At 59.7% G+C, this 19650-nt stretch overlaps 1 protein-coding gene and 1 long non-coding RNA gene across 2 annotated transcripts; both read left to right on the plus strand.

Annotated features, from left to right (window-relative positions):
* The first annotated feature begins 204 nt into the window (after positions 1-204).
* On the plus strand, positions 205-5481 carry LOC115942093 (uncharacterized). The gene is made up of 3 exons (XR_014146680.1): positions 205-505; positions 3070-3169; positions 3938-5481. It is a non-coding gene; the product is annotated as an uncharacterized LOC115942093 (long non-coding RNA).
* A 3502-nt stretch (positions 5482-8983) lies between these two features.
* MEX3A (mex-3 RNA binding family member A) lies at positions 8984-19159 on the plus strand. Its single transcript, XM_081825448.1, has 2 exons — positions 8984-9919; positions 13493-19159. The coding sequence occupies exons 1-2, from the start codon at positions 9466-9468 to the stop codon at positions 14599-14601; spliced, it is 1563 nt and encodes a 520-aa protein (XP_081681574.1). The 5' UTR covers positions 8984-9465; the 3' UTR covers positions 14602-19159.
* Positions 19160-19650: the final 491 nt, after the last annotated feature.

Below are 19650 nucleotides of genomic sequence, written 5' to 3' on the forward strand. Positions count from 1 at the left end.
CCCTCACTCTCTTCCCGCCAAGTTAGGCTGGGCACCCCTATGGAAACATCTGTCCCTGCCAGTCGCCCCAAGACCCATCTGCCCCGCCCAGCGGGCACTTCTGCCGGGGCAGGGAGGTGGCCAGGGGCCGAGCCCCGCGGGCGCTGGCGCCACCTGCTGGCCTCGCGACTGGTGGGCGGGCCCCTGCTGGGGGGGTGGGGCTAGTCCTCGCTCCCAGGGCGGCCAGTCCCCCCTCCTTCGTCCGCCCCTTCCCGTGTATTCTGCACCTGCGCCCCAAAGGGCTGGGGCCCTCGCAGAACAAGCGGTGAAACTGCGAATGGGGCGGGCAGCTCAGGGTGCCAGGGGCCAGAGAACCAGCCCCGCAGCCAGCCCGCAACTCCAGAGCAGGCCTCCCGGAGGAAGGGAAGACGGAGGTGAGACGAACACTTATTAAGCACTTGCTGTGTGCACCGACGCCTGTGAGTTTACACGCCTCTTCCCACTGATCACACAACAGTCCCGACAGGTAATTGCGGCTATGATCTTCATTTTATAGACGGGGAAACAGGTTCAGAGAGAGAAGGAATTTGCAGAGGGCCGGCAGGTGGTAGGAAAGCTGCACAGCCCACCGCCCAGGCTGGAGGACAGCCACGCCTGGCTTCCATGGGCACAGAAGTGTGTGACAGAGGAGGGGACTGCCCCACGGGAGCCTCCGGCCTGTGACGCTGGAGGAGAGCAGCAAAAGGAGCAGCCAGGGAGGGAGTAAAGAGTTTGGAGAAGGAGGACGGGACCGGCAGGGTCAGAGGTCACACAAGAGAAAAACTGAGACTGGACACAGTGCCCGAGTGGCGGCAGCCCCGGTCAGTGTGGGTGAGAGGGAGGGGGCACAGAAGCCCGGGGACAGCAGAGTAGTCTGCTGTCAGGGCCTGGCCCGGAGGGGTCTGCGAAGGCTGGGGGCTGGGTGTCACTGTCCACACCTTGGGCTGGACACAAGAGGTGACTGGGGGTGCTGGGGATGCAGTGAGAGTGGGGAGCAGCCTGAGCGCCCCCGGGGCTCCTGACAGGGGCCCTTGTGCAAGGACGCTGGGGCTAGAGAGTGCTGTGGAGGGCCGGGGCCCAAGCCCGTCGCCCGCGGGGCTGAGCTGCAGATGGCTCGGCCCCACTAGCCCACCGTCCCCACCAAAGTCAGCCGCGGCGACGGAACTTACACCGTGGGAACCGGCAGTTGCCACAAACCCGGGCTTTGATAAACATGAATGAGCACCTCACCCTTCTACGCTCTCCTGCCCCCACTTTACAGAAAAGGAAACTGAGGCCCAACGATAGAGGCTGACTTGTTCAGTATCATAAAGTAATGTTCTTCCTTTCATTCACTCAGTCATTCACTCAACAAACCTTTACCAAGTGCCTCCCCTGCACGAGGCTTTGGAGAGACACATTCCAGCCTGGGGGTTCAGGCTCTGCGGCCCCCAGAACACGTAAACGGGCTTTGACAGAGCTCCACGCTGACCAGGTGCTGAAGGAGGGGTCCGCCGGTGTGGTCAGCGTGGGCAGGAAGATGTCCTAGAGGACACGGCTCCTGAGCTCGGCTCTGAAGGGCGAGTCAGGGAAACAGGGCTCGAGGCACAGAGAATAGCAGCCACAAGGGTGCAGGGGCTGGACGGGGCCCGGCAGAAGCACGGGACCCGTGGGCACTGGGCACTCTCACGGCTACTGTGTGCAAGTGACCGAGGGCGGTTACGGCGTAGAGGTCCCCTCTGGGCCAGAGGTCACAGCGGTCAGCGCATTACTGCGTTTCTGCTGTGCCTGAGCTCCGGACCAGGTGCCAGAGAGCAGGAGCGGTGCGAGTCCATGCCAAGCCCAGGCAGACAGCACCCCTTTGGAGACCAGCGGAGGGAGGGCCACGAGGGCCCCAGCGTGGGGCTGGCGAGGGGAGGAGAGAGATGGAGCTGGGTGTGGAGGGTGGCAGGTGAGATGGAAAAGCAGAGGGACAAGTTGAATATTTGGTGGGGTTGGCGGGCTGGTGGGGAGTATGAACGAGCATGCCCAGCTTCCAACAGCAGACACTGACTGGGCACCTCCTGTGCGCTGGGCGCTGGGCCTGGAGCTGGGAAACAGGAGTGGGCTAGATCCAGTCCCTGTGCTCAAGGAGAGCCCAGTGGACTGCGGAGACAGAAACGTAAAAAGACGGTTATAGTACAAGGTAGTGAACGATAAGGGAGATTTCCCAGGGAAACTGACATTGAACCAGCAGTAGGCAGGTGAAGGGCCAGGGAACCGCAGATGGGGCAGCGCAGGCCGCAGCTGGGTGCTGAGCAGGACAGGGTGTGCTCGAAAGCCCTGAAGGAAGGCCCGGGTGGCTGGAGCGGAGAAGGGGAGGGAGGGCAGAGCCAGTGGGACAGGTGGGCAGGGCCAGAGCAGAAGGGCAGTCTAAAGCACACCGAGGAGTTTGGTGTCCAATCTAATGGCAGTGGGGAGCTAATGCAGGGTTTTCAGAAGGGGAGTTTCATGTTCCGATTCGTTTTTAAAACGACCTCTCTGGCCACGGTGTGGAATGGAGCTGCGGGGAGAGGAGGCAGGAGTGGAGGCGGCTGCAGGCCGGGGACGCTGCCAGCTTCATCAGGAGGGTAGCAGCAGGGGCAGGAAGCCGATGGGTTTGGGAAGTGTCCAGAGGTGTAGCCGGGAGGCCCGGCTGATGGGCTGGATGGGAGGAAGTTAGGGGAAGGCAGGAATCATACCGACTCCAGATTCCTGGCTTGAACCACCAGGTGGGTGGGATGCCATCTCCCGGAAGCAGGGAGCTGGGGGAGGAGCAGGTCCGGACTGCGGTGGCAGACCCAGTCCTCCCAGCCCAGGGCTCCTGTTTCCCCCTTGGGGGCTGCTGGAGGAAGGCCTGGAGGACGTGGGACAGAGGAAGGGGATGGGGACGGAGGGGAAGGGCTCACCACCTCACACCTTTCTACCCCACATCCAGCTTTCTTTGTCTTCCGATTTCGGGCTGGGGAGAGGGAGGGGGAGGGGCACCTGGCAGCGACCACCACCACCAGAACTGACATGATGTCCCTGTCTGCTGCCTGTGTCCCCCCACAGAACACCGTCACCTGCCCGGTTCAGTGCTGTATCTCCAGAGCCTACAACAGCAAGTGTTCAGCATAGATTAACTGGACAAAAACAATTAACTCCTTATTAGGTACGTATTACTATCGTCACTCCCCTTCAGACCCAGGTCAGTTGGAGTCAAAGGTCGGTTCCCTTAGCCTGTCCCTTGAACAGTGTCTCCCAGGGACTCGGGAGGGCAGCTGGACATGAAGCCATTTTAAGCAACTGGAGGGGGCTCAGGATGACCGGGGCAGCTGGTGTGACCAGGGGCATGCCCAGCCTCAGCCACCGGGGTTTCCACCTGGAGTCAGGAACAGACTGGTCTCCCGTGTGTGGGTGCCCTGCCCGCATAGGGCGAGGTGGAAGCTCCAGGTGACCCCCGAGGAGGCAGGGCTGGGCATAGAGCCCCGGCAGGCGGGGTAGAAACATCTGGGCCCTAGTGTCCAGTCTGGACTGGAGCCGCTCCCAGCAGTCGGCCTGCAGCGCCACCTCGTGGTCGAGGCTCAAAGATGCTGGTCCTCCACCTGAGCCCTGCTCCTCAGGACCCAGGCCAGCTGGCCACCTGCCCCACCAGCAGGCCTCCCTGGGCACCTCTGGCACCAACCTCCAGTGGTCCCTCCAGTCCTCTCCCTTCGCAGTAACTTCACTCATCCTTCAGGGACTCCAGATGCACTCCATCCCGGAAGCCTCTCCAAACTGCTCCAGCTTCAGCAATCACTCCCTGCCTCCAGGCGCTCACTGGGTGTCACCGTTTTCCCTCTGGGGTCCTAAGCTAGGCGGTCCGATTGCTCTAGCTCCCAACACCGGAGGGTCTGCTTACCAGCTGTGTGACCTGAGCTAGCTCCTCAACCTCTCTGAGCCGTAGGTCCCTAATGTGAGGCAGAGGTGGCATTTCCAGCCTCACGGAGTTGTGAAGAGGATGAAATGAGATCAAGTCTGTAAAGGCCAACAAGAGAGCCTGGCAGTCAACAGGCACTCGGGAAATGGCGAGTCCTTTTCCACCCCTGTCTCTGACTTCCTCTTCCCTTTCCTAAAAAAGACAGCCTGATGGAACAGAAAGCATAAGAGAGTCACAGGACCTGGGTTCTCCTTCTCTGTAAAATGAGGCCATTAGGTAACTGATGAACGTGTTCGAATGCTCATTCATTCATTCATTTATTCAAATTCTACTCCACCAATGACATTCTCTGCAACCAGCAGGTGGTTTCCATCTGCTAATTCACCTGTGTCTTACACGTCAGTATCCCCTTTGGTCTCTAGCTGGGTGCCTGGCATGGAGAGGGCGCTGGAAAAGTCCCTCCTCGATAACCTAGCAAGGGCGTGTTTACGGCCTCCGCCTCCCTGCCCCAAGAGAGCACCCGGCCTGGGCTGGCACCAGCTGCCCCTCCCCCTCCCTCTCCCCAGCCCGAAACCAGAGCTGGCGCCACTGGGTGAGGAATCTGGGGACCAACTGTCACAGCTCCGGTATCACCCGCCTCCCGGACGCCAGGGTCCAGCCCTGAGTCCCAGAGGGGCCCTGTCAGCCAGCTGTCCTGGGGGACCCTGGCTCCACCCCAGCCCCTCTGAGCTGCTCTCCCTAGGGAAATCAGAGAGTGCAGGGGACCCGGTGGGGGTAGGGTGCTGGAGTGGGCCCAGGGGAAGGGCAGAGTCGTCTGTCCAGGTCCCAACCTCAGACCAGGCTTCAGACCCCTTGGTGACGGGTCCACAACAGCGGGAGGACCTGTAGTGGCCTCCTCGCTCCTCCATCTCTGTAGCCTCCAAGTCCCACAGACCGTTTGCCCTCACGCCTAATCCTACATGGCCACATTCTCTGGGTCACATAGGCTAGTTTCTGTGTCTTGCTGAGGACAGAGATCAAATCGGATATTTCTTTTGTGTGTCCTACAGAATTTTACTTAATACGTTCTCATTGACTGAAATCAATGAGTTCGTGTGTTTCAGCAACCGAGAGCAAACGGGCTGCACTCTCGGCAGGAAACACGGTGTTTATTTATTTATTTATTTTAAAGATTTTATTTATTTATTCGACAGAGAGAGACACAACTAGAGAGGGAACACAAGCAGGGCGAGTGGGAGAGGGAGAAGCAGGCCTCCCGCGGAGCAGGGAGCCCGAGGCGGGGCTCGATCCCAGGACCCCGGGATCACGACCTGAGCCGAAGGCAGACGCTTAATGACTGAGCCACCCAGGCGCCCCAGGAAACACGGTGTTTAGATAGCTGAGTGGACTTCCCCTAGGGAGGGGTATTCAGACAAGAAAAGGGAGACCCTGAAACACATAGGAGAGGAGGCCCCGCTGCCTCGGACAGATGGAGCGGAGGGGGAGACGCTAGGATGCCCTCCGTCAGGGCCAGCCAGCGCTGTGGGCAGCTCTGGGGACAGCCTCCTGTGTCCCCTCCCTCCCTAGGGGGTCTATGTTAGGTGTGTGCCCCATCCTTGGTACTTGCATAGATGATGATATTTGCTCAGGAAGGAGAAGGGACACAGCTCCACACACAGACAAGCACAGTCCGGGTCACCCACCCCATTCCTGTCCTGCAGCCTCCACACGAACCCTGTGTTCTGTGTTCGTGCCCGTGTGGACACGCAGACACGCACACTTGCACACACATACACCTGCATGTAGACACGCACTGCACATAGAGCCGACGCAACAACTCCACGGGGTCCTTTGTTCCTTGGGCCTGAGGCTAGGAGGCCGGCCCGCGTGCGCACTCACACGCCAGACAGACAGAGTTTGCCTGCATTCCAGTCCTCAACAGGAATTATTTTTGGAATTACATGCTAGTTGTTTGGGATCATCTTTTCCCTGCAAGGCCAGATCTAGAACTGGCTTCAAGTGACCCATGGTGGGTCGGGGTCTCCTCCAGTGCCTGAGAGAATGAATGAATGAAAATGAATTATCGAGGACCACAATCTAGCTAAAGTCCTGCAAGGAGAGAGCAACCAGGGCCAGAGCACTAACACTGACTGAAGGCCTAAGAGGAGACAGGCACTGTGCTAGGGACTTAGTTTTCCATTTCAGAGGTGAGGAAATCGAGGCTCAGCAGGAAATGATTGCCCGAGGGGCAGAACCAGCAAGCAGCATGTATGCCCCCGAGGCCTGCTTCTGTCTCAGACAGCATGAAGCTTCGAATGTGCAGTTAGGTCAACACGCCCTTACTGAGCTTCAGTTCTGGGCAGGGCTGTGTGCTCGGCACTGGGAGGCTGGGGTGGAGGATGAGGACAAAGAGGAAAGACAGTCCTGTCCTCTGTGGCCCTGAAGTGGGGAGATACGCCACCCACACACCTTTCTGGTCACAAGGCAGACAGTGAGGGGTGGGGTGGGGTGCGCATAGCCATCTCTTTCCAAGCACAACTGTTTAAGTAAGGCCCTCGGCCTTAATTCCGGATCGGGCAGGCAGATGGGAGGAGGAAGAGGAGGGCCCGTGGGCAGAAACCTAGCTTGGCCAACACAAGTGTCAGCGGAAGAAGGGATCCCCTGAACAAAGGAGGCCATCAGCCTCCGGGGGAGGCAGGGAAGGACTCATGGAAACCCCGTCCCACGGAGCCTGGCTCCTTAAGTGCCCACTCCTGGGCTCCTCTGCCACCTGGGCAGTCTGGCAGTCCCCGCCCTGGGGGGACATGCCCCTTACGCTCTGCAGGCACACGCCCACGCGTGCACTTATACACCCCCAGCCTGCCCTCCAGTTGCACACCTTCACGTTCGCCTCTCCCACCTTGGGTATTTGGAGCCTTAGCGGGACCCCAAGGATGGACATGGTGCATGAACGCAAGCAGGGGGTTGATTTGTCTTTGTTGGATATGGGAGGTGGGTCCAGCAGGGACCTCAGCCTCCCTATCCTACTCCTTAATCTACCCCTTCCCATTCAGCAGCTGTCTCCCTCCCCACTCACACACACTTGTTTCTGTCCTTTGTTTTCCACCCTGGCCAAATCCCCAAGGCTTCTTTGGTCATTAACCTCCCGCTTTAATTAGCTTAGTGGGGAGGAAAGGGGAAGCAGGGCAAATTCAGGGGTGGGTGTCAAGGGGGAATCTCATTTTGGTGGGGACAGGAAGGCTAAGACCAGCTGGTGACAAAAATGCCTGGCTCACAATAAGTTCTACGCAACTGTTTGCTATTTCTCTTAAGGTGAAAACCAGTCACCTGGGCCACAGAGGAGGAGCCTCCCCCTGCAAGAGCCCCAGGCCCTGGTGGCACAGTCCCCCCAGGCCGTGCTCCTGGAGCAGAAGGACGGGTGACAAGAGCCCACCTCTCCACCCCCTCTCCCACTCAAGCCATAAAGCTTGTTGTTAATGTTACGTGGACTCCCCCATCCAAGGGGCACCCCTGCCCCACTCTGGGGCCCTCCACAGGTTCCTCGCTGGGGCTCCCCTCCCCTAGACCTTCTGCTGAGCAGCAGCCCTGCAGTGTGCCAACCCCTCCTGAGGCCCCCACCTTCCCACTGGCGCTCAAACCCACTCTTTCCAAGCACCGACTTAGTGAGCTGGGCTTTGCCGCTCAGCGGTCACGACCTCACAGTGCGGGCTCTGTGAGGCCACCCCCTCTGCTGCCCGCCTCCAAGCAGGACTTTACCTCACAAACCAGGTCAGATGTTTGGTTTCCAAGGCACTCCAGAAAAGGACACCTGGCCACAGCAGGTCACCCACCCATTCTTACACAATTATTTTGGGAAGTTCTTCTCAAAGCCCAACCCCGAGGCCTCAAGCTGCAGTGCCATCCTCTCTGGTCTTGGGAAAGACCCGGGCATAAAAAGGGTGACGAAGGAAAGGCTGGAGATGCGGGGGAAGGGGAGGAGAGGAGGCTCATTACACTCCGACTTCCCCGAACTCCCTCTAGAAGCACCCAACTGCCCAACTCACGCCTTAAAAACTTACTTTTACTTTCACCCAATGTTCAGAGTCAAAGGAGCTGCATTAACGGGTTTTCAGTGGGGGGAGAGGTGGGTGAGGCCAAGGGGAATGATGGTGGAGGCCGGAGAACAGACAACCCCACCCCACCCCCAGCCGTCTGCGGGGCCCGGGCCTGAAGGAAGTTTGGGGCCCGAGTCGACCCCGTCTCTCCTCTCTCCTTCTGTCGCGCCCTGAGCTCGGGGTTCTCCCCCAAAACTGTTAAGTGCCATCTTGCCTTTAAGACTCCCCCTGCCTCCCCGCTCCCTGCCCTCCGCTTCCCCCCTCTCCCTCCACCCGCCCAGCCTCCACAGCCCGCCAGCTCCCCTCTGCCGCTCGGAAGGACGAGAACTAACTCACCTCCCAGTCGGTGCCTCTCAGATCTCCGAGACTGGGGGGCGGGAGGGCATGGGGGGGGGCCTGCCGCTCGGTGGGGAGCAGACCCCGTCTTTTGCCAGGGGGTCCCGCCCTCCAGCCCCGCAGCCCATCCTGGCCTCCACCGCGTGCACGGCCCGGCGGCGCCCGCATCGCGCTGCGGGCTTTGTCTGCTCTGCGGGGAGGCTGTCCCCGCGGCCCGCAGCCGGGACGACTCAGGGGAGGGAGGGGCGGGGAGGCAGCGCGCGGGGAGGGGGCGAGGCCGGGGAGGGGGCCGCGGCGACCCGGCCAGGCCGCTCCCGCCCCCTCGCCCCCTCATTACCATAAGAAAGGGGGGACCCCGGGCCGACCGGGACGGGGGTGGGGTGGGGCGGGGTGGGGTGGGGTGGGGGTGGGAGCCCGTCTGCGGAGGGGGCGCTCCGTTAGCCTTTTCCAACCCGCTCCGTTTCCGTCTCCCCGCGCCCGCCCCTCGGAGAAATTAGGGACCTCGCCTTCCACCCCGCCCCCCGCTTTGCCTCCGAGCGGGGCTAGAGACCGAAGGCACGTCCCCATCCTCCGCGGGAATAGGAGCCCGAGCTCGCGCCCCCGAGGGCGGGAAACTACAACTCCCGGCATGCCCCGAGCGCCCCCGCGCCCCCCCGCAGTTCCATGCTGCTCCATCCAGTTCATTTAAAACAAAAGAGTTTGAGCGCTGGAAGGGGCTGGGCTCGACTGGGGGCCACTGGGCGCCGCTCCCGGACCGGGGCTCGGTGCGGGAGCCTGAGGGGGGCGTCTGCACGGCGGGGTCTAGAGCCGCCCGGGTCCGAGGCGGGAGGGGTGGGGGCAGAGATCCCGCAGCCCCCCGCCCCCCGTCACCCCCGGAGAGGAAAGGAGAGCCGCTTCCTCGGTTTTGCTTCTCTTTCCCCCCACCCCCACCCCGGGGGCTGGGGCGAGGGGAGTCGGGTTACAGGGTGTTTGGGGAGGGGGGCTTAGGGGGAGGGTCTATCTTTCTATCTCGCTTTCTTCCCCCCTCCCCAGTTCTTTGTTCCCCCCTCCCCACACGCCCCCCTCCTCTCCCCTCCCCTCCTCTCTCCTCTTTTCCCTTCCACCACCTCTCTCCCTCTCTCCCCCAGCTTTTGTTTCGCCATGCCTAGTCTAGTGGTATCTGGAATAATGGAAAGAAATGGGGGCTTTGGAGAACTAGGATGTTTCGGGGGAAGCGCTAAGGACCGAGGGCTGCTGGAAGACGAGCGCGCCCTTCAGCTGGCTCTCGATCAACTCTGCCTCCTGGGTTTGGGGGAGCCCCCCGCCCCCACGGCGGGCGAGGACGGGGGAGGTGGGGGGGGCGGCGCCCCCGCGCAGCCGGCCGCCCCCCCGCAGCCGGCCCCGCCGCCGCCGCCCGCGGCGCCCCCGGCCGCCCCGCAGGCGGCCCCCGCGGCGCAGACGCCCCAGCCCCCCACCGCCCCCAAAGGGGCCAGCGACGCCAAGCTCTGCGCTCTCTACAAAGAGGCCGAGCTGCGCCTGAAGGGCAGCAGCAACACCACCGAGTGTGTCCCCGTGCCCACCTCCGAGCACGTGGCCGAGATCGTGGGCAGGCAAGGTAAGAGGGCGCCGGGACCGCGGAGAGGGACTGGAGTGGGGGGCACCCCCATCCCAGCACGGAAAGTTCATTTCCTCTCTCCTTGCCCGCCTCTGGCTCTGTCCCTTCCCCACAAAGGGGGAACCGCCCCCTCCCCCGATTTCCAAGTGCCACAAAGTTCCCTGCTACCCCCAGTCGGGGCTGTTCTTCAGATATTTCCTTCCCGAGGGTTCTGCCTTTAGACAAAGAAATATCCTCTCATGGAGAGAGGGAAAAGGGAGGGGATCAGTCTCCCAATCCTGGGAGGCTGTCCGGAGGGGATGTCCACTCTTAGCCAGGAAAACTGGCGGAATGTGCAAAGAGTTACTCAGAAGCCCCTGCTCCGGGATCTGCTAGTAGGTTGGGGAGGGGGCACCCCTGGGACCCCCTACAGCTGGAGTTACAGACTTTGGGGGAGACCTGGCCCGGGAAGCCAGACTGAGTATCTGTCTCTTTGTTGGGCTGAGTGCAGGAATGGAAGGGGGTGTGGCTCATGGGAGGGTCCCAGCCCAGGGGAGAGGTGGGGAGGGGGGCTGCTGGGAGGAGGGAGTCCTGTGGTCACCCACACACCAAAGTTGAATGATCTGTGGGGTTTTGGAAGGGGTGCCTCCAACGAAGTGCCACGTCCTGGCGTGGACCTGTCCTCCTCCTTCTCAGGCTTTTGTTCTGGGCTGGCCGCGGCCAGGGGCCAGAGGCCTGGAGAGGGGTCTCTGGTAGTGTGAGAGTAGGACAGGGCAGGAGGGGCTATGCTGGGGGGTGCGAAACCTTCACGTGGAGGTCTGGTTGGAGGGCGTGTGTCTGGGTGTGTTGTTGGGGGGGGGTGCAGAATTAATCCAGTGTAGTGTGTCTGATACCACACCCTCCTTCACTCCAGCATCCCTGGGCGGGCGGGGGTGGGAGTGTTGGTGAGGGTCCAGATTGAGCAGACGGGATCTTGGGGACCCTTCCCTCTCCCGGTTTCCCAAAGGGGAGTGGGGGGGTGGGATTTGGAAATTGCAAGGGGGCTGGGCTGGGGAGGTGTGGGGTGGGGGAGGAGCAGGGGAGGAGCTGTCCCACCATGGGGAACAATAGAAGAGCTGCCTTCCGGGCGGGCCCGGGAGTGAGGGAGGAGGCCTGCTGCCGGCGGGGGGCGTGGGGGGGAAGAGGGGAGGCGAGCGGGGGGGGGGGGGGCCCTACCGCACACCCCACCTCATCTGCCCCAAGTGCTTGGGGGTTGGGAGCATTTTGCCGTGAGATCCAGAATGGAGGAGGGGAAGATGCCACTCCCCTGCACTGCCCTCATCCCCCTGGGGCGCTCCATCTCTTGAGATTTCTGGTTCAAAAAGTTGGATTTCCTCTTGTTGCCAGAAACTAGGGACCCAGGGCCCTGGAATTGGGTGGGGACACTGATATCTTTTCTTGGATGTGGGGGTGGTCTTGGGAGGCCCCAGGATTTCATGGAGTCATTCTTCTGCCTCTCAGCAGATGGGCCTGTCTCTCAGACAAGTGGGGGCATTTCTCCTATTCAGAGAAGAGAAGCCTCCCCTTGGTCCTTAAGTACGCGGAAGTCCTCCCTCTTGTCTAACCCCCCTCCCCTGCTGCAGTGCCAGCATGCATCTTTCTGACCTCTAGAAAGGTGAAGCCCTGCGGTCTTCCCTTCCAGAGATGCTTCTCCAGGGTTCCCAACCCCAGGATGAGGTCCACCCATTCTGCGCCTCCGGGCCTCTAGCTTTCCTTCTTCCTCTCCTGCCCCCAGCCTGTCTGCCTCACCCCAACCCCGACCCCAACCCCCAAAGATACCCAGCTCTCGCTTAAGTTGATGGGCCCAGAACTTAGAGCCAGCACCCGGGTGCCTAGCAGAGGCCGTGGGAGTGGAGAGTTGTAGGAGAAGGAATCACGGTTCCTCACCCCTCTGTGCCTCACACTTAGGACAAACATTTACCGACATTAAAGCAGCAAGGATGTGGGCTTGACAACAGGTAGGACTTCTCAACTGCCAAGAGGTCTGAAGACAAAAAAGGGAGGAGCAAATTCTCCTTCCTGAGGCCTCTTGAAGGTGAGGAGCACTGCCCCCAACCCACTCCATCCTCCCACCTGCCAATCTGGTGGGGCTGGAGAAGAAGCCATCTGGAGTGAAGGAAGGAGAGGAAGCCAATGAGCTCACCTCAGGCCTGTTGCTGGAGGGCTGGGGCAGAGTCGGAAGCTAGGACTGCTGGCATTGGTTTTGGGGGGAAGAGGTCATGTGGTGGGGGGATGAGAAAGGGGACAGGGAGTGTGTACCTGGAGAGGGGTGTGAACGTGTGTGCGTGTGCCTGGGGGCAAAAGTTGTGGGTGTGCAGAGGAATGTGCCCTTTGAGGGCCGGGGTTGATGGAGGTGGGAGAGTGGGGTGTATGAAAGGTCGAACACCGGCCATCCGTGTGTGTGCGTGTGCGCGCGTGTGCACCCTGGGTGTGCACCCCAAGTATTGTTTAGATAAAGGCACACAGTGCATCATGGCTCTTAGGTCCATGTGTGTGCAGACTCACACACATGTGGCATGTGTGCCCCGAGAAAGCGGGTGAGCCTGGCTGTGTGTGAAGCGAGGGGCAGGGAGAGGGACTCGGGAGAGGAGGAGAGAGGCTTGGCCAGTCGGCCGTCGGAAGACTGTAGCCTCTAGAGACGCTGTGGCCGTGTCAGCCTCCCTGACTCTTCTCTTCCCCTTCTCCCTCTTTGTCTCTCTTTGTCTCGGCTTTCCTCTTTCTCTTCCTGCCTCTCCCTGCAGTCTCCCAGCTGTAACCCACTCCTGCTTCAGAGCACGAGTATGGGTCCCTCACCTCCTCAGTCCCCAGCCCGGCTCAGCTCTCCTGCCCCCAGTGGACAGGGTGGCCCGAGTGTCCATGGGGTCAGGGGCTGGCCCTCACACATCATTCTTTGCATCTTCATACGTCTTCTTTCCCTCTTGAAACTCTGATTCTCAGACCCTTCCCAGTCTCCCACACTCCGCTAGTTGCTGCAAACTTGCTATGAATGTGGGGCCCTCTGAGAGACATTAATGGGGGGGAATCACAGATCATACAGCAAATGGGTGTCAGTGGTCCCTGAGTAGACTGGAGGACACTTTTAATGAATGGAGCTCAAGTCAGGAGTAGATTGTGGGGTTCCTGAGTACTTTGGGGATCTGTGGAAAGCTCAAGGTCAGTGACAGACTTTCGTGGTGGGAGGGAAGGGTGTGTGATGAAGTGATCTGGAAGTTTGTGAGTGGCCAGGAATCAGTAGAGAAATTGAGGAAAGGGCGCATGGGTGGGAGAAGTTGGTCGATTTGAGGTTAGCAGCTTGTCTGGGAGGGTCAGTGGTTATTTTCTGGTTTCAGGGAGTGATTGAATTGGGAGGGGCCTGCATGGAACCGGACGAAAGGCTGGCACATTTGGAAATCTGTGGTTGACGTTGGGGAGATCGGAGAGCGGACTGTTGGAGGCAGGGTGCGTTCGCTCCCGCGGCTGGCGTCTCTGAGTAGCGATCGGGAGCTGACTGGCCCCAGCGCAGACCTTGCCCTGTGAGTTTCCTTCTCTCTCCACTCCCCCCCCACCCCATCCCAGGCTGCAAGATTAAGGCTCTGAGGGCCAAGACCAACACGTACATCAAGACGCCGGTGCGCGGCGAGGAGCCCGTGTTCATGGTGACCGGGCGGCGGGAGGACGTGGCCACAGCCCGGCGGGAAATCATCTCGGCGGCCGAGCACTTCTCCATGATCCGCGCCTCGCGCAACAAGTCGGGCGCCGCCTTTGGCGTGGCTCCTGCCCTGCCCGGCCAGGTGACCATCCGCGTGCGGGTCCCCTACCGCGTGGTGGGGCTGGTGGTGGGCCCCAAGGGGGCAACCATCAAGCGCATCCAGCAGCAGACCAACACGTACATCATCACGCCGAGCCGCGACCGCGACCCGGTGTTCGAGATCACGGGTGCGCCGGGGAACGTGGAGCGCGCGCGCGAGGAGATCGAGACGCACATCGCGGTGCGCACGGGCAAGATCCTCGAGTACAACAACGAGAACGACTTCCTGGCGGGGAGCCCCGACGCCGGCCTGGACAGCCGCTACTCGGAGGCCTGGCGGGTGCACCCGCCCGGCTGCAAGCCGCTCTCCACCTTCCGCCAGAACAGCCTGGGCTGCATCGGCGAGTGCGCCGTGGACTCGGGCTTCGAGGCCCCGCGCCTGGGCGAGCAGGGCGGGGACTTCGGCTACGGCGGCTACCTGTTCCCGGGCTACGGCGGCGTGGGCAAGCAGGACGTGTACTACGGCGTGGCCGAGACCAGCCCCCCGCTCTGGGCGGGCCAGGAGAACGCCGCGCCCACCTCGGTGCTCTTCTCCTCCGCCTCCTCGTCGTCGTCCTCGTCCGCCAAGGCCCGCGCCGCGCCGCCGGGGGCGCACCGCTCTCCCGCTGCCTCGGCGGGGCCTGAGCTGGCCGGACTGCCCAGACGCCCGCCGGGAGAGCCGCTGCAGGGCTTCTCCAAACTGGGGGGCGGCCTGCGGAGCCCCGGCGGCGGGCGGGACTGCATGGTGTGCTTCGAGAGCGAGGTGACGGCCGCCCTCGTGCCCTGCGGACACAACCTGTTCTGCATGGAGTGTGCAGTGCGCATCTGCGAGAGGACCGACCCGGAGTGTCCCGTCTGCCACATCACGGCCACGCAAGCCATCCGAATATTCTCCTAAGCCCCCTGCCCCGGCCTCCTGGCTCCCTCCCCGGGGGGAGGGGGGGGGCGCCCTGGATCTGTTTTCCACTGGGGCCTTTTGGAAATCAGTGATCTGAGGGCAAGGTGCTTAGAGACACTCGATCCATGGGGAGGGGGAGGGGAGGCGACGGTGGCGGGGGTGGGGGGTTGGGGGGGTGGGCCACCTTCAGAGCCTCTGGTCACCCCGTCCTGGAAAGGTTGGGAGGGGGCCAGGCAGGAAATTTTACTAGAGTTACAACTCTGATACCTCAACACACCCTTCAATCTGGAAGCAGCTACGAGGAACTTTTGTTTTGCCAGAGGTGGCCCTTAAGGCATCCTGACCCCCTCGGTCCACCCCCCCATCTGTGTCCCACTACCCCTTCCTCTGTGGAGGGGATCGGGGAAAGGGAGGGGGAGAATTACCATCCGTATCTAGAGATGCTCTTTCCAACCCTCGAGCCCTCTCTGGCCCTGATCTTTGACCTCCTCACCTGACCCTTTGGACCCCCCCCCCCACCACCACCACCACCATAGCCTGGTTGGGCATCTGCTCCAGGGTTTCCAGTGGTCTAAGGGAGTTGGGGCCCTTTCAGAAGTCTGCACAGATTCCCTGGGGTTGGGGGGGCGGGGAAGCATGTCAATCCATAAAGGGCTCAGAGCTCATCTCCCCACAGAGCTGGGTGGAGGGGTCTGGAGATGGAGCTCCTCTCGGCCCCTCCGGCTGCCCCTCACCCTCTCCTCCCCATCTTTCCTCTGGTCGGGCCCTCCTCTCCCCTTTGCTCTTTCCACCAGCTCTCCTCTTTGCTTCCCCTTGATGGCTGTCACTCCCAGCTCTGTCCTCCTCTGTCTCTTTCTTCCCTTCTCCCCCTCCCTCCTGCCCCTTCTAGTCCAGCTTTGGGCTCACCGTCCCCCTGGGGAGAAGTAGGGGAGAAGAGCATTTGGATGACCCCCTCCTTAATTCCTCTTCTGGCATCTGGAGGCCCTCCCCACTCCTCCAAAGAAACACCTCGAATTTTTGATGGAATGTATCCCCATTCTCAGTGAAAATTTGAGGAGGGGACTAATACTGGGGTACATCAAGGGTCAAACCTCTGCCTCTACCATCTTTGGGCATTGTATTTAGGGAACAATTCTTGGGCTGGATCTTCTGGCGGCAGGCGGAGGAGAGGCAGGGTAGCGTATCTGCTGTTCAAGGGGCAGGAAGGAGCCTGAGGCAGGTGGAGAGGCTGGTGGACAGGAGGCTGCCCTCCCCTGCAGCTCCCACGCCCTGTGCCCCCTCTCTGGACCTGACCCAAACCCCTATTAGCGAGCAAATCATGAAGTCTCTGTCCCAACCATTGTGGTTGAGGAGAGAGGCTGGGTTTTCAGAGAGAGCTCAGTGCTGGGTCAGGCGGGATTGGCGTGCAGCAGCGTCCAGTCCGGATTGCTAACAGGCCTAGCACCCCTCCTCCACTGCTTCCCAAGGCTCACCTGGGGCTGCCACCAGCCTCCCACCCTCCTGGTTCCGCTGGCCGGGCCAGGAGAGGGTGGGGGATGGGGGTCCCTGGGGGTCCCGGGAGATCCTTGTATATAGTGGGGTGGGACTGTTCTGGGTGATCTCTGAGCACTTACGCTCGGGAGTCCCATTCTATCTGATGGAGAGGGGGTGCAGGGATGGGGGTACAGGGGGGATTTCCTCCTCTCCTTCCTCCTGTTGTGAATTCACTCACCTCTCCTCAGCCTACCCCTCCAGACCACCAGCCAGGGAGGGGAGAGGAAGGAGGTCACAGTCAGGAAAGTGGCCTGTGACAACTTCCCTCCTTCCCGCCAATGTGAGCCATCCTGAGATGTCTGTACAATAGAAACCAAACCAAATGGGCGCCCTCGGTCGCCTCGCCGAGGGTGGGGAGGGGGGTGGGAAGAAGGGGTGTCCGTCTGTTGATCCCCCTCCCCCTCTCCACTTCTTACCCACAAAGGCAGAAGACTGTTAGGCTAGGGGGCTCAGAAAATTCAGTCCCCCCCTTACTAACTGAGCCGAACCTAGAAACCAACGCAAAACACACATAGTGAGAGACAAAACAGAGGAGAGAAAGAGCGCGAGAGGGAGCAAGATAGGCGAACAACACAGAGGAGACAAAACAAAAATAGCAAAAAAAAAAAAAAAAGCAGTTCTTTATAATTTAATATTCTATTTTAATAAAGGCGTTTATTACCGTATAAATGTAGCAAAGAACCTGGGCTAATATGAAAAAAAGACTTTTTATTAGGTAATTTATTATATGAAAAGGATATTTTATTTTATGATAAAGTGATCCTTAAAAAAAATAAAAAAACTTTAGAAGGTTTAGAATATATGTAGGGAGAGAAGAAGAAAAAAAATACATTTGTATTCAGAGTTAAATCTTAAAAAAAAAATGTTTTTAATATATGTTCGGGTTTACGTTCCTTTTTTCCCCCACTTTTTTTTGGGGAGGAATGTCATTTGCTTTTCGTGGGGAGCATCCTGGGATATGTGGTGGAGATGGGGGGCTGGGGGAACCTGGTCCCTCTGGGGCCCCCGCTAGTAGATTGGATTTCACTCCATGGGCCCCCTCCCCTCTCCCCTCCCCCTCCGGGGAGCCGGCAGAGCCAAACAAAGAAAGGGATTAACAAGAAAGGAAGACGCGCTTGGACTGAGGATCCTGGGCTGCCCCCCCCTTCCCCTGCCCTGTCCCAGGGGCGAGTGGGGAGGGGAAGTCCAGAGCTGAGGCCTAGCAGGCCTGCGGGAACCCTCAGAGAGGTGCGAGATTTAAGAGAAATAGTTTTGTTTTGTTTTGTTTTGTTTAACCAAAAATGAGAGAGAGAGAGAGAGAAGAAAAAGAAAGAAACCGAGGGGTTTAAAAGAAAAGAATACTACAAAATAATAATTATTAATAATAATAATAATTCAAATTTATTTCATATAATCCTAGAGAAAAAGAAAGAATTACTAGTTACTTAGTAGATGATATTCAGATAGCTTAAAGTTTAGTAGCATCGAGGGCCCCTGGGTCCAGTAGAATGTATAAAAGTTGTAACGAAAAGGAAAGTAGATGAGGGAAGCGGTCAAGTCCACCCTGCATGTGAGGAATCCCCCATCTCCAGATACCAGGGTGGGAGCAGGTTGCTAGATGAGGTTGGAGCTTCCAGTCTGCTGGGGTTGATTCTGAGAATCCTTGGGTTTTTAAATTGTAGGACAAACAGATAAGGGGCTCAGTCCCCAGGGTCTTTGAAAGATGGACATTGATCATTTCAACCACATGGGAGCCAGGCCAGGGCAGCGGAGAAGGTGAGCGCATTCACCTGCACCCTCCCCTGTGCCCTTGCCCCTGGGGGCCTGCCACCCAGTCTGTCCCCAGGTCTCTGCAGAGCAGTCCTTACTCCAAAGTGCTGTGTCCTCTTGGGGCTCTCAGGGAGGGTGGAGACTGCTCAGCTCAGACCCTCCTGGGCCTGCTTCTCCCAGGCCCGAGGAAGTCCTTCTTGAAGTGTAACCTCAATCCACCCCATGAGGGATTGATTCAGGAGCCTGGTAGGTCATTCTAGACACAGACACGCACACACTTCCCACATTCTCAGAGCTTCACGAGGACTGGGGTTCAGTCCTCTGTCCTCATTCCCACCCAGTATCCCACTTAGCTCTTGGCCTCCATGGCCGTGGTGGGATTAACAATCTCAATCACGTCTCTTTCCTGCTGCACTGTGCTCTCCAGGCTTTATTGTCTCACAGAAGTTAGACTCCAAGAATGACTTCCCACCCCCTGGGGTACAGTGGAGATACTGTCCTTGAAGGCCTGGGAGAACGGCCCCTCTGGGGTGCGAAGGCAGGGGGCGGGCAGAAGGGACTTGGGGGGACGCTCCCCTAGTCCTGTGCTTCAGCTCCCCTCCAGCTCTAAGTGTTCGTGTAGGGGCCACCCACGGTGCCCTGGCCTGGGGGCACATCGCCCTCTCCACAGAAAACTGGGGAGCATGGCTTTTGCATGTGAGAAATCACCTAATGTTTTCTAGCACTTGCCTTCTACCAGCCCTAGCTCAGGGCCAGCCTCCCTCCTGTCCCGGGGAGCACGGGGAGCCTGCATCTTCACACCTGAGACTCCCGTCGTGGCCCTCCCTGGCCCTAGGCCCCAAACACATCTCCCTCTCCCCAATTTACTCTTCTCACCCCACCTAGGGAGATTCCCCCTGCTCTTTTTGTCCTAGAAACCCCGCTAGTTTGGGAAGGTAGAGTCTGGGGTGGGGAGGGCTTCCCCTTTCCCGCTGGAGGGTGCGGGTGGGGTAGGGTGGGAGGGGAGACAGCCCTGGGGCAGGGGGATGGTCTCTCCACTGTAGAAAGTAGAGTAGGATTGTGGTCAGACTTAATTTGAGGCATCTAGTGAAGACACGTACAAATCCACCAAGGAAAAATATTTCAAAAGCAAGATAAAGGCGGGAAACAAAACGGACCCATGAATAATCAAGTCAAAGTGATGTTGCACAAAATGCAGAGAAACCAAGAAGGGGGAGGGTTAATGTATTAAATGTGCTATTAAGAACTTAATTTTATTAAAAGTATTATTAATTAAGGCTCTGGCCTCTTTCTCTGCATGTGGGTCTAACCTGCGGTGGGGTGAGTGAGGAGGGGACCACCCCGGGTATTGTGAGTGGTGGGGGGGAGTCTTGTGGGGGCCCTGCCCCCTTGCCGGAAATGCCGGCTCCCACCTGCTCTCCACAGCTCCGTACTTGAGTCTCCAGGCCTTCAGTCCCCTCCTTTCCTCCCCATTTACCACCTAGTCTTCCTGGGGTGGGGGTGTGGGTGCAGCCTGTCCCTCAGAGCAGGGGCCGGGCAGGCCCAGGCCCCGTGTGGGAGACCCTGCCCTGGCCAGCCAGCTCCAGGGCTGTGTGCTGGGAGACCTTCCGCACTCATCCCACCAGATTCAGTCTGTCCCTACACCCCACACCCCCTGGGGTTCAGGCCACAAACTGGGTAGGAGGCTTCGACCTCCCACCTCCCAGGCACACACAGACAGGGCTGGCCCTGACTCCCACTTCTCTCCAACACCTCCCCCTGCCTCCT

This window comes from Leptonychotes weddellii, chromosome 6, assembly GCF_054177405.1.
Source record: "Leptonychotes weddellii isolate Sample4059 chromosome 6, ASM5417740v2, whole genome shotgun sequence".
Taxonomy (NCBI): domain Eukaryota; kingdom Metazoa; phylum Chordata; class Mammalia; order Carnivora; family Phocidae; genus Leptonychotes; species Leptonychotes weddellii.